The sequence below is a fragment of the Somniosus microcephalus genome, chromosome 30 (genome assembly GCF_052327205.1).
Source record: "Somniosus microcephalus isolate GS21.2 chromosome 30, FLI_Smic_1.0, whole genome shotgun sequence".
Classification (NCBI taxonomy): Eukaryota; Metazoa; Chordata; class Chondrichthyes; order Squaliformes; family Somniosidae; genus Somniosus; species Somniosus microcephalus.
In genome coordinates, this window is record NC_141016.1 from 39,234,245 (window position 1) to 39,247,150 (window position 12,906).

At 52.6% G+C, this 12,906-nt stretch overlaps 1 protein-coding gene across 4 annotated transcripts in view; it reads left to right on the forward strand.

Moving 5' to 3' along the window:
* add2 (adducin 2 (beta)) overlaps positions 1-12,906 on the forward strand; it is a 203,090-nt gene that overhangs the window by 160,848 nt on the left and 29,336 nt on the right. For all 4 annotated transcript variants that reach the window (XM_085971354.1, XM_085971352.1, XM_085971351.1 and 1 more), the window contains 5 exons: positions 1,283-1,363; positions 2,939-3,088; positions 6,467-6,610; positions 8,544-8,642; positions 10,532-10,708. In XM_085971354.1, the coding sequence (XP_085827480.1) occupies positions 1,283-1,363; positions 2,939-3,088; positions 6,467-6,610; positions 8,544-8,642; positions 10,532-10,708 (651 nt within the window). The remainder of the gene's footprint in view (positions 1-1,282; positions 1,364-2,938; positions 3,089-6,466; positions 6,611-8,543; positions 8,643-10,531; positions 10,709-12,906) is intronic.

Below are 12,906 nucleotides of genomic sequence, written 5' to 3' on the forward strand. Positions count from 1 at the left end.
GTGGGAGGAGGCTCGTGTGGAGCATAAACACCAACTTGGGCCGAATGGCCTGTTTCTGTGCTGTACATTCTGTCTACTTTTCATAATACAGGTTGAACCCCGGTAATCCGGCACCCGACGGTCCGGCACCTTCAGTGGTCCGGCACGAATTGAAACCGGCGGTCTTACGTTAACAAACTCGATTTTGGGTATACAAGGCATCATTCCCACGTTTGCAGCTTACGCAAAACTCAGAAACGTAGTAAGCGGTGAAGAGGATCATTTCAGGATGAATTTCAGGACGAAAAAGCCAGACGGGTGAAAGGGGTAGACAGGCAGACAGGCAGACGGGGCGTTATTTACCGAACCTCCAGTGGTTCGGAATTTTCAATGGTCCAGCACCGGCCTGGTCCCGAGGGTGCCGGATTACCGGGGTCCAACCTGTACCATTTGATGGCGGCTTAATAATGATAGATTCACAAAAAGTGGCATTTACTTCCTACCTAAATCTCCCAAAATAACTGCCACCCCTACACAATGTTCCCTCTATCCTGACTGTCGAACTGTCTGTATGAGAAAGGCTTTGCTAGCCTCAGTGACAGCTTGGAGATCAGAGTTCCACGGCTGCTCTGACAGAAGGCGGACATTTGTTGAATACTGTTCCAAACGAGCTGTCAGGGTGCGAGTTATGAGGAAAGGGACTGGAGAAACTTGGGGTTCTCATTCTCGAGTTCGAGAGGTGGTCTTAGAGGGAAGGAAGATTGTAATGGCGTAGAAAAGGTCGCTCCAGAAAATTACTTCAAACTTGTGGGGGGAGTCCAAAACTAGGGGCCATCAATATAAGATAATCGCCAATAGAGATTTCAGGAGAAACGACTTTACCCAGAGAGTGGTTAGAATGTGGAACTCACTACCACAGGGAGTGGTTGAAGCAAATAGCATAGATACGTTTAAGGGGAAGCTAGATAATCACATGAGGGAGAAAGGAATAAAAGGATATGTTGATGGGGTTAGATGAGGAGCGGTGGGAGGAGGCTCGTGTGGAGCACAGTTGCTGGCATAGACCAGTTGGGCCTGTGCTGTAAATTCTGTGTAACTCAATGGCAAGAGCAGGGCAAGAGGACCCAGATTGAAACTGCTTCACAACATGGCGCGATTAACACATGGGATGCACTTCCAGTCCTTGGATGCTGTAATTGGGGAACTTTAGTGTTGGATGCACTAAGATGGGCCGAATGGCCTTGCTCATCGCTAACTAACTTGTGATCTTACTTTACCTTTTCCTCTCCGTGTTTATCTTCAGCTCAGAGTTAGCAAAGAACAAGATCATTTTCTCATCATCCCCAGGGGTATTTCCTACGGGGAGGTCTCTGGCTCTATTCTGGTGAGTACCTTCATCGCAAACCGTGGTGACTACCTTTAACCCTCTCTCTCCCGGGTTCAGCTGTTCCATTTCCTTTTAGTTTAAGGCCAGTTGACCAGTGTGTTTCACACAGGAACAGGAGTCGGGCATTTGGCCCATCTAATTGGCCATTTGTCAGGCCAGCTCTTTATTTGTTCAAACTCAATTCCCCTTCCCCTCCCGCACAGGCACGATGGGCCGAATGGCCTCCTTCGATGCTGTACCATTCTATGATTCTGTGATACCCTTAATCCCAAGTAAATATCTACCTTTTTAAACACCTCAATTAGTTCTTCATCTGGGCCTTCCAGGGAAGTGCATTCCACATCTTTGTGGCCTTGCTGTGAAGAACTTTTTCTGGATTCGCTGTTGGCCGGTTTAGTTTTGCTTCTCAGCTGTACTTCAGTGGGCAGCACTCTCGCCTCTGAGTCAGAAAGTTGTGGGTTCGAGTCCCACTCCAGAGACTTGAGCACAGAATCTTACTCTGCACATTTTGGCTGCCGCGTTTCCTACATTACACAGTGACTACACTTCAAAAATACTTAATAGACTTAATTAATGTGACTCCTGAGGTCGTGAAAGGTGCGATAGAAATGTAAATCGTTATTTTTTTTCTTTTCTTTACGGCATCAGCATAATAACATCTGGAACTTTGATGAAATAACGGGGGTGGGGGGTTGATGGAGGCAGTGCAGTAGATGTTGTAAAAATTGACTTTCGAAAGGCATTTGATAAAATACATCACAACAGACTTATTCAGAAACTAGAAGCACACGGTATTAAAGGGACGGTGCTAACTTGGGTATGTCATTGGCGAAGGGTTAGGAGGCAGAGAGTAGTGGTGAACGTATATTTTTCAGACTGGAGAGGAGTATGCAGTGGGGTCCCCCAGGGGTCAGTATTAGGACCATTGCTTTTCTTGTTGTATATAAATAAGCTGGACTTGGGTATGGGGAGCACAATTTAGAAGTTTGCAGATGATACAAAACTTGGCAATGTAGTAAATAGTGAACAGGATAGTAGCAGACTTCAGGAGGACATAAACAGAATGGTGAACTGGGCAGACACATGGCAAATACAATTTAATGCGGGTAAGTGTGAAGTGATGCACTTTGAGGGAAACAACATGGAGAGGCAGTATAATCTAAACGGTACGTGTGTGCTGCATCCTGCTTCCATTCTACCATTGTTGCTCCGCTGGAGTTCCGAAGATTCTACTACCCTTCAAAACCTCATCGATCATCCAGCTTGCTCAACATGTCCATTTGGTCCCCCACTTCAATCCAACAAAACCATGTCAGTTCACATCCAGACCAAAGCCCCGCCTCTGACTCAGTCTGAATTCAATGGGCAGTGCCGTGTGGGTTACAGATAAAGCTACTTTGAATAAGGGGACATCATACAAGGGCATTCTCGCAGTGCCCTGGTCGTAGGAAATATGCTCATTGTTCATCTCCTGATGTCTACAACAGTCATTTCTGGGCAAGGCTGAACTGATGCATCCAGTTTTTATGATGCACTAACATTTGCTGCTAATGGTCACTCCATCATCCACAGGTGAAGGTGAACATCCTGGGAGAAGTGGTTAACCAGGGCAGCACCAGTTTCTCTGTGGACTGTGCTGGATTCAGCCTGCACTCGGCGATATATGCTGCCCGCCCCGATGTCCGCTGTATAATACACTTACACACGCCTGCCACTGCTGCGGTGAGTACTTTGACATGATATCGAGAAGACCAGGGGGGAAAAATTCGCTATCACCCATTTTGGGGCGCTAATATCGGCCGGGCGTAAAGTTTAGCGCCCGGCGCTAATTATCGCCTCCAAATGCAAAATTCGCCCCTGGAGGTGATTTGAGCGCTAAATCAGGCGCTACTCACCTCTCAAGGTGCAAACGTCAGGGAGCGAGGCGCTACCTCAGAACACTACCGAAGCTCAGGTGATGTCCGTTACCATGGAAGCCAGACAGACTGGTGCCGGCCAGTTCTTAAAGGGGAGGGGCCATCTTGCTGGCCAGCCACTCCCTGCTCATTGCAGCCTTGAATCTCGGCCTGGAGAGACCTCAAAAACAATTGTGTTCGATGCTCTAATGGACAGGCCCAGGGAAAGAGCTCGGCGCTTAGGAACTTCAAAAGTGGTGCTGAGGGCCAAAACTCCTTAGGACAACGTTAAATCTCTCCAGACATCTCTCTCCCTCTCAACCTTCATATGCCAAAAATTTTGCCGACAAGAAAAGGCAGGATGCACCCGCCTTTAAATAGCGCCCCCAGCCCCTTCCCGACATGAAAACGTTCCCCTCCACCTGTCATTCCTGGCGGCAGGCACTAAGGCAGGGGACGCGACTCAATATCCGGTCCGGGGCATTGCACGCTCAACTGATGTCACGATCTGCGGACGCAGGAGATCGTGGTGGTCGTGTTTAGTGCCGCCGTAAAACGACTGGTCAATTTTGCAAGCGGCGCTAAAATCGCTGCACTCGGACGCTAAGTTCCTAGCGCCCCCCAGAGGCGCTAACCGGAAACGCTAACCAACCGAATATTCCCCCCCCAGATGTGTTACCAGCACCAGACTTCTTGTTATTTAATGATGTGTGGAAACTGCCAGTCAACTCCATGCAAACCCAACGCCATTTACCTGCCCTGGTTCCATATTCTTTGATACCCTTCCCCAACACCAATCTATTCATAGCAGAAAACGCTGGAAAAACTCAGCAGGCCAGGCAACATCCATAAAGAGAGAAACAGAGTTAACGTTTCAGGTCGAAGACCCTTCGTCAGAACTGAGAAAAAAGCAGGAAATGAAACGGATGAAAAAGCAAGTTTGTGGGCTGGAAAATGGGGGAGGGGATGAAAGAACAAAAGGGAAGGTCTGTGAGAGGTGAAGAGACATTGAGAGATATTCAAGGCGAGACGAGATGGTAATAGGACAGGTAAAGAGACAAAGGATGACTCGAGATGAAGTGTGAAACGCGCTGGCAGAGTGAGAGACCGCTGCCCTGTGGGAGAGAGAGAAAGGGAAAAGGCACAAACCAAAAGCCTATCGCCAGAAATGGAGACAGAGAACCTGCTTAAAATCTGTTACATTTCCAGCTTTTTCCAGTTCTGATGAAGGGTCCCAGACCTGATGCGTTAACCCTGTTTCTCTCTCCACCGATGTTGCCTGGCCTGCTGAGTTTTTCCAGCGTTTTCTGTTGTTATTTCGGATTTCCAGCATCCGCAGTATTTTGCTATCGTACCAATCTATTCATCTCAGCTTCGACATTTTCAGTTGAAGCCCCACCTCAATAGTTGTTCAACATTGTTTAATTTCATTTTCTTCTTCTGAAATTTGGTTCTTGTAACGTTGTTCTCCCTCTCCGCTCTGCTGCTGAGAGAGTGGAGAGTCGACCTGTTCCCAGACCCACCCCCACTGGGCCCGGGACCTGTTCCCAGACCCAACCCCCGCTGGTCCCAGGACCTGTTCCCAGACCCACCCCCACTCTCCTTGGACCTGTTCCCAGACCCACCCCCACTCTCCTTGGACCTGTTCCCAGACCCAACCCCCGCTGGTCCCAGGACCTGTTCCCAGACCCACCCCCGCTGGTCCCAGGACCTGTTCCCAGACCCACCCCCACTCTCCTTGGACCTGTTCCCAGACCCACCCCCACTGGACCCGGGACCTGTTCCCAGACCCACCCCCACTCTCCTTGGACCTGTTCCCAGACCCAACCCCCGCTGGTCCCAGGACCTGTTCCCAGACCCACCCCCACTCTCCTTGGACCTGTTCCCAGACCCACCCCCACTCTCCTTGGACCTGTTCCCAGACCCAACCCCTGCTGGTCCTGGGACCTGTTCCCAGACCCAACCCCCGCTGGTCTCAGGACCTGTTCCCAGGCCCACCCCCACTCTCCTTGGACCTGTTCCCAGACCCAACCCCTGCTGGTCCTGGGACCTGTTCCCAGACCCAACCCCCACTCTCCTTGGACCTGTTCCCAGACCCAACCCCCGCTGGTCCTGGGACCTGTTCCCAGACCCATCCCCCACTCTCCTGGGACCTGTTCCCAGACCCAACCCCCACTGGTCCCGGGACCTGTTCCCAGACCCATCCCCCACTCTCCTGGGACCTGTTCCCAGACCCAACCCCCACTGGTCCTGGGACCTGTTCCCAGAACCATCCCCCACTCTCCTGGGACCTGTTCCCAGACCCTACCCCCGCTGGTCCCGGGACCTGTTCCCAGACCCACCCCCACTGGTCCCAGGACCTGGCCATCAGGAAGTACTAGAAACTACCAGGAATTACAACACAACCTCCACTCCACACTCCCCCCTGGGTACAACACTAGACCGGTGACGTAAACGCTGCACCACCGTAGCCGATCACCCGGTTACAGTTACCCCCAAGGATTCCCTTTTCACAGTGCTGTTGGTGCTTGTCACACACACCACAGTACAACAGTCACCACTGGCAATTGACTGGGTATTCTGTTATATTCATGTAATTATTTGATATTGGTATCTGGGCTGTCTATTAAAGGAAGCATCTGTCTGGCTTTACTCTAGTCCCTCAAGATATGAATGGCAGAACATATTGATAATACAAAATTGATCATTTAAAGGATGAACAGGCTGGGTCTCTTTTCTCTTGAAAAGCGAAGGCTGAGGGGTGACCTAATAGAGGTCTTTAAAATGATGAAAGGTTTTGATAGAGTGGATACAGAGAGAATGTTTCCACTTGTGGGGAAGAGCAAAACTAGAGGCCATCAATATAAGATAGTCACCAAGAAATCCAATAGGGAATTCAGAAGAAACTTCTTTACCCAGAGAGTGGTGAGAATGTGGAACTCGCTCCCACAGGGAGTGGTTGAGGTGAATAGTATCGATACATTTAAGGGGAGGCTGGACAAGCCCACGAGGGAGAAGGGAATCGAGGGTTCTGCTGATAGATTTAAATGAGGAAAGACGGGGGGAGGCTCGAGTGGAGCAGAAACGCCGGCATGGACTGGTTGGGCCGAATGGCCTGTTTCTGTGCCGTATATCCTGTGTAATATTCTATTTATCGTAAAGCAGGATTCTGTGCTTCTACTGAGCATTGCCTTCTGGCTTCCAGGTTTCAGCGATGAAGTGTGGCATTTTACCGCTATCCCATGAGGCCTTGCTCATTGGGGATGTGGCATATTATGAATATAATGGAGCCCCAGACAGAGAGGACGATAGGATTCAGCTCCAGAAATGCCTCGGGCCTACCTGCAAGGTACTTTACACATTTATTACTCATAGTTTTATAATTGACTTTCTTTTTAGCCCATTTTCTTAAGTAGTTTCCCCCCGCCTCCCTAAGGAACCTGAAAATGAACCTATCACCATCTGGTAAGAGAATGGGTGAGGTGAGCTATTTCATTGGCTGTTGAGTTGGAAACTTTGCTGTGTGAACCTTGACCCTTTGTCTTTTCCCCAGGCGCCTGTTTGCTCTTTGTCCCCAAATAACCTCACCCACGACCCCTCTGTCCTTGCAAAGCACCGCCCCTTCTCCCACCTCCCACCGCCTCTTCCCCCACCTCCCACCGCCCCTTCCCCCACCTCCCACCGCCCCTTCCCCCACCTCCCACCGCCCCTCCTCCCACCTCCCACCGCCCCTTCCCCCACCTCCCACCGCCCCTTCCCCCACCTCCCACCGCCCCTTCCCCCACCTCCCACCGCCCCTTCTCCCACCGCCCCTTCCCCCACCTCCCACCGCCCCTTCCCCCACCTCCCACCGCCCCTTCCCCCACCGCCCCTCCTCCCACCTCCCACCGCCCCTTCCCCCACCTCCCACCGCCCCTTCCCCCACCTCCCACCGCCCCTTCTCCCACCGCCCCTTCCCCCACCTCCCACCGCCCCTTCCCCCACCTCCCACCGCCCCTTCCCCCACCTCCCACCGCCCCTTCCCCCACCTCCCACCGCCCCTTCCCCCACCTCCCACCGCCCCTTCTCCCACCTCCCACCGCCCCTCCTCCCACCTCCCACCGCCCCTTCCCCCACCTCCCACCGCCCCTTCCCCCACCTCCCACCGCCCCTTCCCCCACCTCCCACCGCCCCTTCCCCCACCTCCCACCGCCCCTTCCCCCACCTCCCACCGCCCCTTCCCCCACCTCCCACCGCCCCTTCTCCCACCTCCCACCGCCCCTTCCCCCACCTCCCACCGCCCCTTCTCCCACCTCCCACCGCCCCTTCTCCCACCTCCCTTTCCTTTCAAGTGCTTGAACATGTTGTCACCTCACCAATCCGTGCCCACCTCTCCCTGTTTAAATCTTTCCAATCCGGTTTCCGCCCCTGCCACAGTACGAGAATAGCACTGCACAATGTCATTAACGATATCCTCTGATTGCTATCATGGTGATAATGACCCCGACAGTGCGGAGGCTAGAAGGTTTATGACCAGGGAACACAGGTCTGAGGGGATAAAGTGCATTAGCAACTAAGTGCTAAACCATCATGAGGAATGATTAAACAATAATGATGCCCAGGGGACTTATTGACACAACATGGGGCAGTCAGTTGGGTTGAAAGGCTCTCGAGAAGAAAGAATCTAAATTCCAGCTTCAGCAGTGGGAGGGAATGAGCAGTGCCTGGTCGCAGTGATCTCCATTCTGGCTGGCAGGCTGCTGCGATAGATCAATATTGAAGGACAGAATGTTGTGCTAATGACTGTGTAAAAAATCTCACCCATGTTTAAAGCTTCATGGGAATGAGCTTGCTGGTGTCGATGATTTTGGCAAGTCGCAGCACGAGGTCAGCTCATTTGAATATTATTCCGGCCCTTTGTGCCCACAGTATGCGGGAGTGGCAGACGGGCAATAGGGTCTTGAATATTGGGCAACATCAGTCAGTCCAGGGCTGCTGGCTGCACTTAGAATACTGGCAGGGGGCATGGCGGGAGAGGCAGGAGTGGCATGGGGGCACGGGGCATGGAGATTTTAAAATGTTTACAATGGGATCTTACTCTTCACCCGGCCATGGGTAGTGTGTGACTGGCGCTGTATTGAAGTAACACTCGGGCCCCTAACGTGCTAACGAGACAAAGTTGCCAAACACTCCTGTCCCCATAACAAGCGATCTTTGCATATGCCAAGGTACAACTTACTGCAGTGGAGTGCAGCCGTTGAGATGCGCTGTCACAGACTGTCCTGTTTATTTTAATTCCGTAGGTTCTGCTCTTAAGAAATCATGGTGTGATCGCACTTGGCGAAACTGTGGAGGAGGCTTTCTATAAAATTTACCATCTTCAGTCTGCCTGTGAAATACAGGTAAGAGTTGTATGCAAAGTATCAGGCTCTTAATTCCCTTATGATTCTGCCAATGAATTCCCTTACAACAGGCGGTAACCCTCCTCACATCAGATGCAATGAAATAAAACCCAACATGACGACAGAACAAACCATTTATGGGGGCCTGCAGTCAGTAGGGACAAAAACACTTGATCGAAATGAATGAAAACATCCCCATGATCTCCACTTCTGTATGTGGCGCAGAACAACAGGTTGGTGGGTGATTACATGCCAACACAACTGGGATGCCCTTGAGCATCACCATATATACACCCCACCCCACCCGAAACCCTGGGATCACCATATATACACTCCACCCCACCCGAAACCCTGGGATCACCGTATATACACTGCACCCCACCCGAAACCCTGGGATCACCATATATACACCCCACCCCACCCGAAACCCTGTGATCACCATATATACACTCCACCCCACCCGAAACCCTGGGATCACCATATATACACTGCACCCCACCCGAAACCCTGTGATCACCATATATACACTCCACCCCACCCGAAACCCTGTGATCACCATATATACACTGCACCCCACCCGAAACCCTGTGATCACCATATATACACTCCACCCAACCCGAAACCCTGGGATCACCGTATATACACTGCACCCCACCCGAAACCCTGGGATCACCATATATACACCCCACCCCACCCGAAACCCTGTGATCACCATATATACACTCCACCCCACCCGAAACCCTGTGATCACCATATATACACTCCACCCAACCCGAAACCCTGGGATCACCATATATATACCCCACCCCACCCCACCCGAAACCCTGTGATCACCATATATACACTCCACCCCACCCGAAACCCTGTGATCACCATATATACACCCCACCCCACCCGAAACCCTGGGATCACCATATATACACCCCACCCCACCCGAAACCCTGGGATCGCCATATATACACTGCACCCCACCCGAAACCCTGGGATCACCATATATACACCCCACCCAACCCGAAACCCTGTGATCACCATATATACACTCCACCCCACCCGAAACCCTGTGATCACCGTATATACACTCCACCCCACCCGAAACACTGGGATCTCCGGGGACAGGTGAAAAGCTTGATAGGCTAACTGGGCGGAAAGAAATCCGGAAAATTCCTCTCTGACCCCCCTTAGGTGAAAGTAGTCCAGGAGACCACACCGGCCCTGATAATTCCCTGCAGTACCTACCTTTAGTGCAAAGTGATCTCCAGCCCAGTCAGAAACGGGTCCAGCTCTCGCTTGAATGAATTCAGTGAATCAGCATCCACCACACGAGCCGGCAGACGGTCCCAGAGCTCCACTATTCTCTGGGGAAAGAACCACTTCCTGACATCTAACCTCGATCCGGCCTTCACACAACTGGAGATTGCGACCCCTGGTGCTCCCTAACCTATTGAGTTGAAACAAACTGTCTACACAAACACAATCAATTCCCTTCATCATCTTATAAACCGTGATCAAATCGCCCGTCGTCTACCTTTCTCTAAAGTGTAGAGTCCCTTGATCGCTTTGATGCAATAGCGCCACGGAATTGAACTGGCATGTTGATGACTCATTCTGGCTTCACTCTCAGGTATTCTGTGTGATGGAGAAATTGAGATTAGGCCATGGTAAAAGGTTTTTTTTTTCAGTAAACCTAATTAGCAGGCAGATGACTTGCTCCCGTGTCCTTCCTAAAGCCCTTCTGTTTATCTCATCACCCTGGGTTCTCCTCCTGTCGGAGTTTGCCTCAGCCTCGTACCTCCATGGCTGAAGTTGGGAAATCTTCGTGCCTCAAGGCGCTCGCCCGTGTGACATCACTCGCTGGCGCAGTGCATTTAACACGTGCGCCTTGCTTGCAGGTCTCGTCCCTCTCCAGTGCGGGCGGAGTGGAAAACGTCATCCTTCTGGACCGCGACAAATACAAGCCCCACGAAATTGGCTCTGTGGGCTGGGCAGGCAATACATTTGGACCAATGCAGAAGAGCCGAGTTGGTGAACATGAGTTTGAGGCTCTGATGAGGATGCTGGACAACTTGGTGAGTCAAATGGCGCTGATAATTAAGCTCTTGATTGAATGGTCTTCTCTGTTAGGGAGTGGCTTGTAGGAGAGATACTCAACACACAGGCCGAGAATTGATATCACACAAACCGATATCGAAGTATCGAGGCCTATGACAGCCCGTATTTATAAAAACAAAGACTTGCATTTCTATAGCACCTTTCACAAGTTCAGGGCCTCCCAAAGCACTTCACAGACAATTGAAGTGTGGTCACTGTTGTAATGTAGGAAACGCGGCAGCCAATTTGCGCACAGCAAGCTCCCACAAACAGCAATGTGATAATGACCAGATAATCTGTTTTTGTTATGTTGATTGAGGGATAAATACTGGCCCCAGGACACCGGGGAGAACTCCCTGCTCTTCTTTGAAATAATGCCATGGGATCCTTTACCTCCACCCGAGAGAGCAGACAGGGTTTCAGTTTAACGTCTCACCCGAAAGACGGCATCTCCGACAGTGCAGCACTCCCTCAGCACTGCACTGGAGTGTCAGCCTAGATTTTTGTGCTCGAGTCTCTGGAGTGGGACTCGAACCCACGACCTTCTGACTCAGAGGCGAAGGGGCTGCCCACTGAGCCATGGCTGACACCCTGAGTTGCCCCTCGGTGATTTACAATCCAGTCGAGAGGTTGAGATAGAAGGTGATGATGGAGACGATGGAGGTGCCTTTCTGAGATTGAATCTTAAATTCATTGGCAGGCGCCTGGCATTACTTAAATTTCATAGAATCTCACAGCGCAGGAGGAGGCTGTTCGGCCCATCGTGCCTGTGCCAGCTCTCTGAAAGGGCCACCCAATTATTCCCACTCCCCCTGCTCTTTCCTCACAGCCCTGCAAATTAGAGTAACTGTTTGATTTAAGATAACATTCCTGAACATAGGCTGAAACCTTCGATATCACAAGCTTGTGGTTCAGCAGCAGAATCAGTTGGGATCTTGCGGGTTGAGCGGCTTCGCTCCCCCTGGTGCCACGCAGGGTGACGGGGTGAGTTATCCTGGCGCAGGGTGACGGGGTGGGTTAACCTTGCGCAAGGCGATGGGGTGGGTTATCTTTGCGCAGGGTGACGGGGTGGGATATCCTGGCGCAGGGTGACGGGGTGGGTTATCCTCGCGCAGGGTGACGGGGTGGGTTATCCTCACGCAGGGTGACGGGGTGGGTTATCCTCGCGCAGGGTGACGGGGTGAGTTATCCTGGCGCAGGGTGACGGGGTGGGTTATCCTCGCGCAGGGTGACGGGGTGAGTTATCCTCGCGCAGGGTGATGGGGTGAGTTATCCTCACGCAGGGTGACGGGGTGGGTTATCTTGGCGCAGGGTGACGGGGTGGGTTATCTTGGCGCAGGGTGACGGGGTGGGTTATCTTGGCGCAGGGTGACGGGGTGGGTTATCCTCGCGCAGGGTGATGGGGTGAGTTATCCTCACGCAGGGTGACGGGGTGGGTTATCTTGGCGCAGGGTGACGGGGTGGGTTATCCTGGCGCAGGGTGATGGGGTGAGTTATCCTCACGCAGGGTGACGGGGTGAGTTATCCTGGCGCAGGGTGACGGGGTGGGTTATCCTGGCGCAGGGTGATGGGGTGAGTTATCCTCACGCAGGGTGACGGGGTGGGTTATCCTCGCGCAGGGTGACGGGGTGGGTTATCCTCGCGCAGGGTGACGGGGTGGGTTATCCTCGCGCAGGGTGACGGGGTGGGTTATCTTGGCGCAGGGTGACGGGGTGGGTTATCCTCGCGCGGGTTGACGGGGTGGGTTATCATTGCGCAGGGTGACGGGGTGGGTTATCTTGGCGCAGGGTGACGGGGTGGGTTATCCTCGCGCAGGGTGACGGGGTGGGTTATCCTCGCGCAGGGTGACGGGGTGGGTTATCTTGGCGCAGGGTGACGGGGTGGGTTATCCTCGCGCAGGGTGACGGGGTGGGTTATCATTGCGCAGGGTGACGGGGTGGGTTATCTTGGCGCAGGGTGACGGGGTGGGTTATCCTCGCGCAGGGTGATGGGGTGAGTTATCCTCGCGCAGGGTGACGGGGTGGGTTATCCTCGCCCAGGGTGACGGGGTGGGTTATCCTCACGCAGGGTGACGGGGTGGGTTATCCTCGCCCAGGGTGACGGGGTGGGTTATCCTCACGCAGGGTGACGGGGTGGGTTATCTTTGCCCAGGGTGACGGGGTGGGTTATCCTCGCG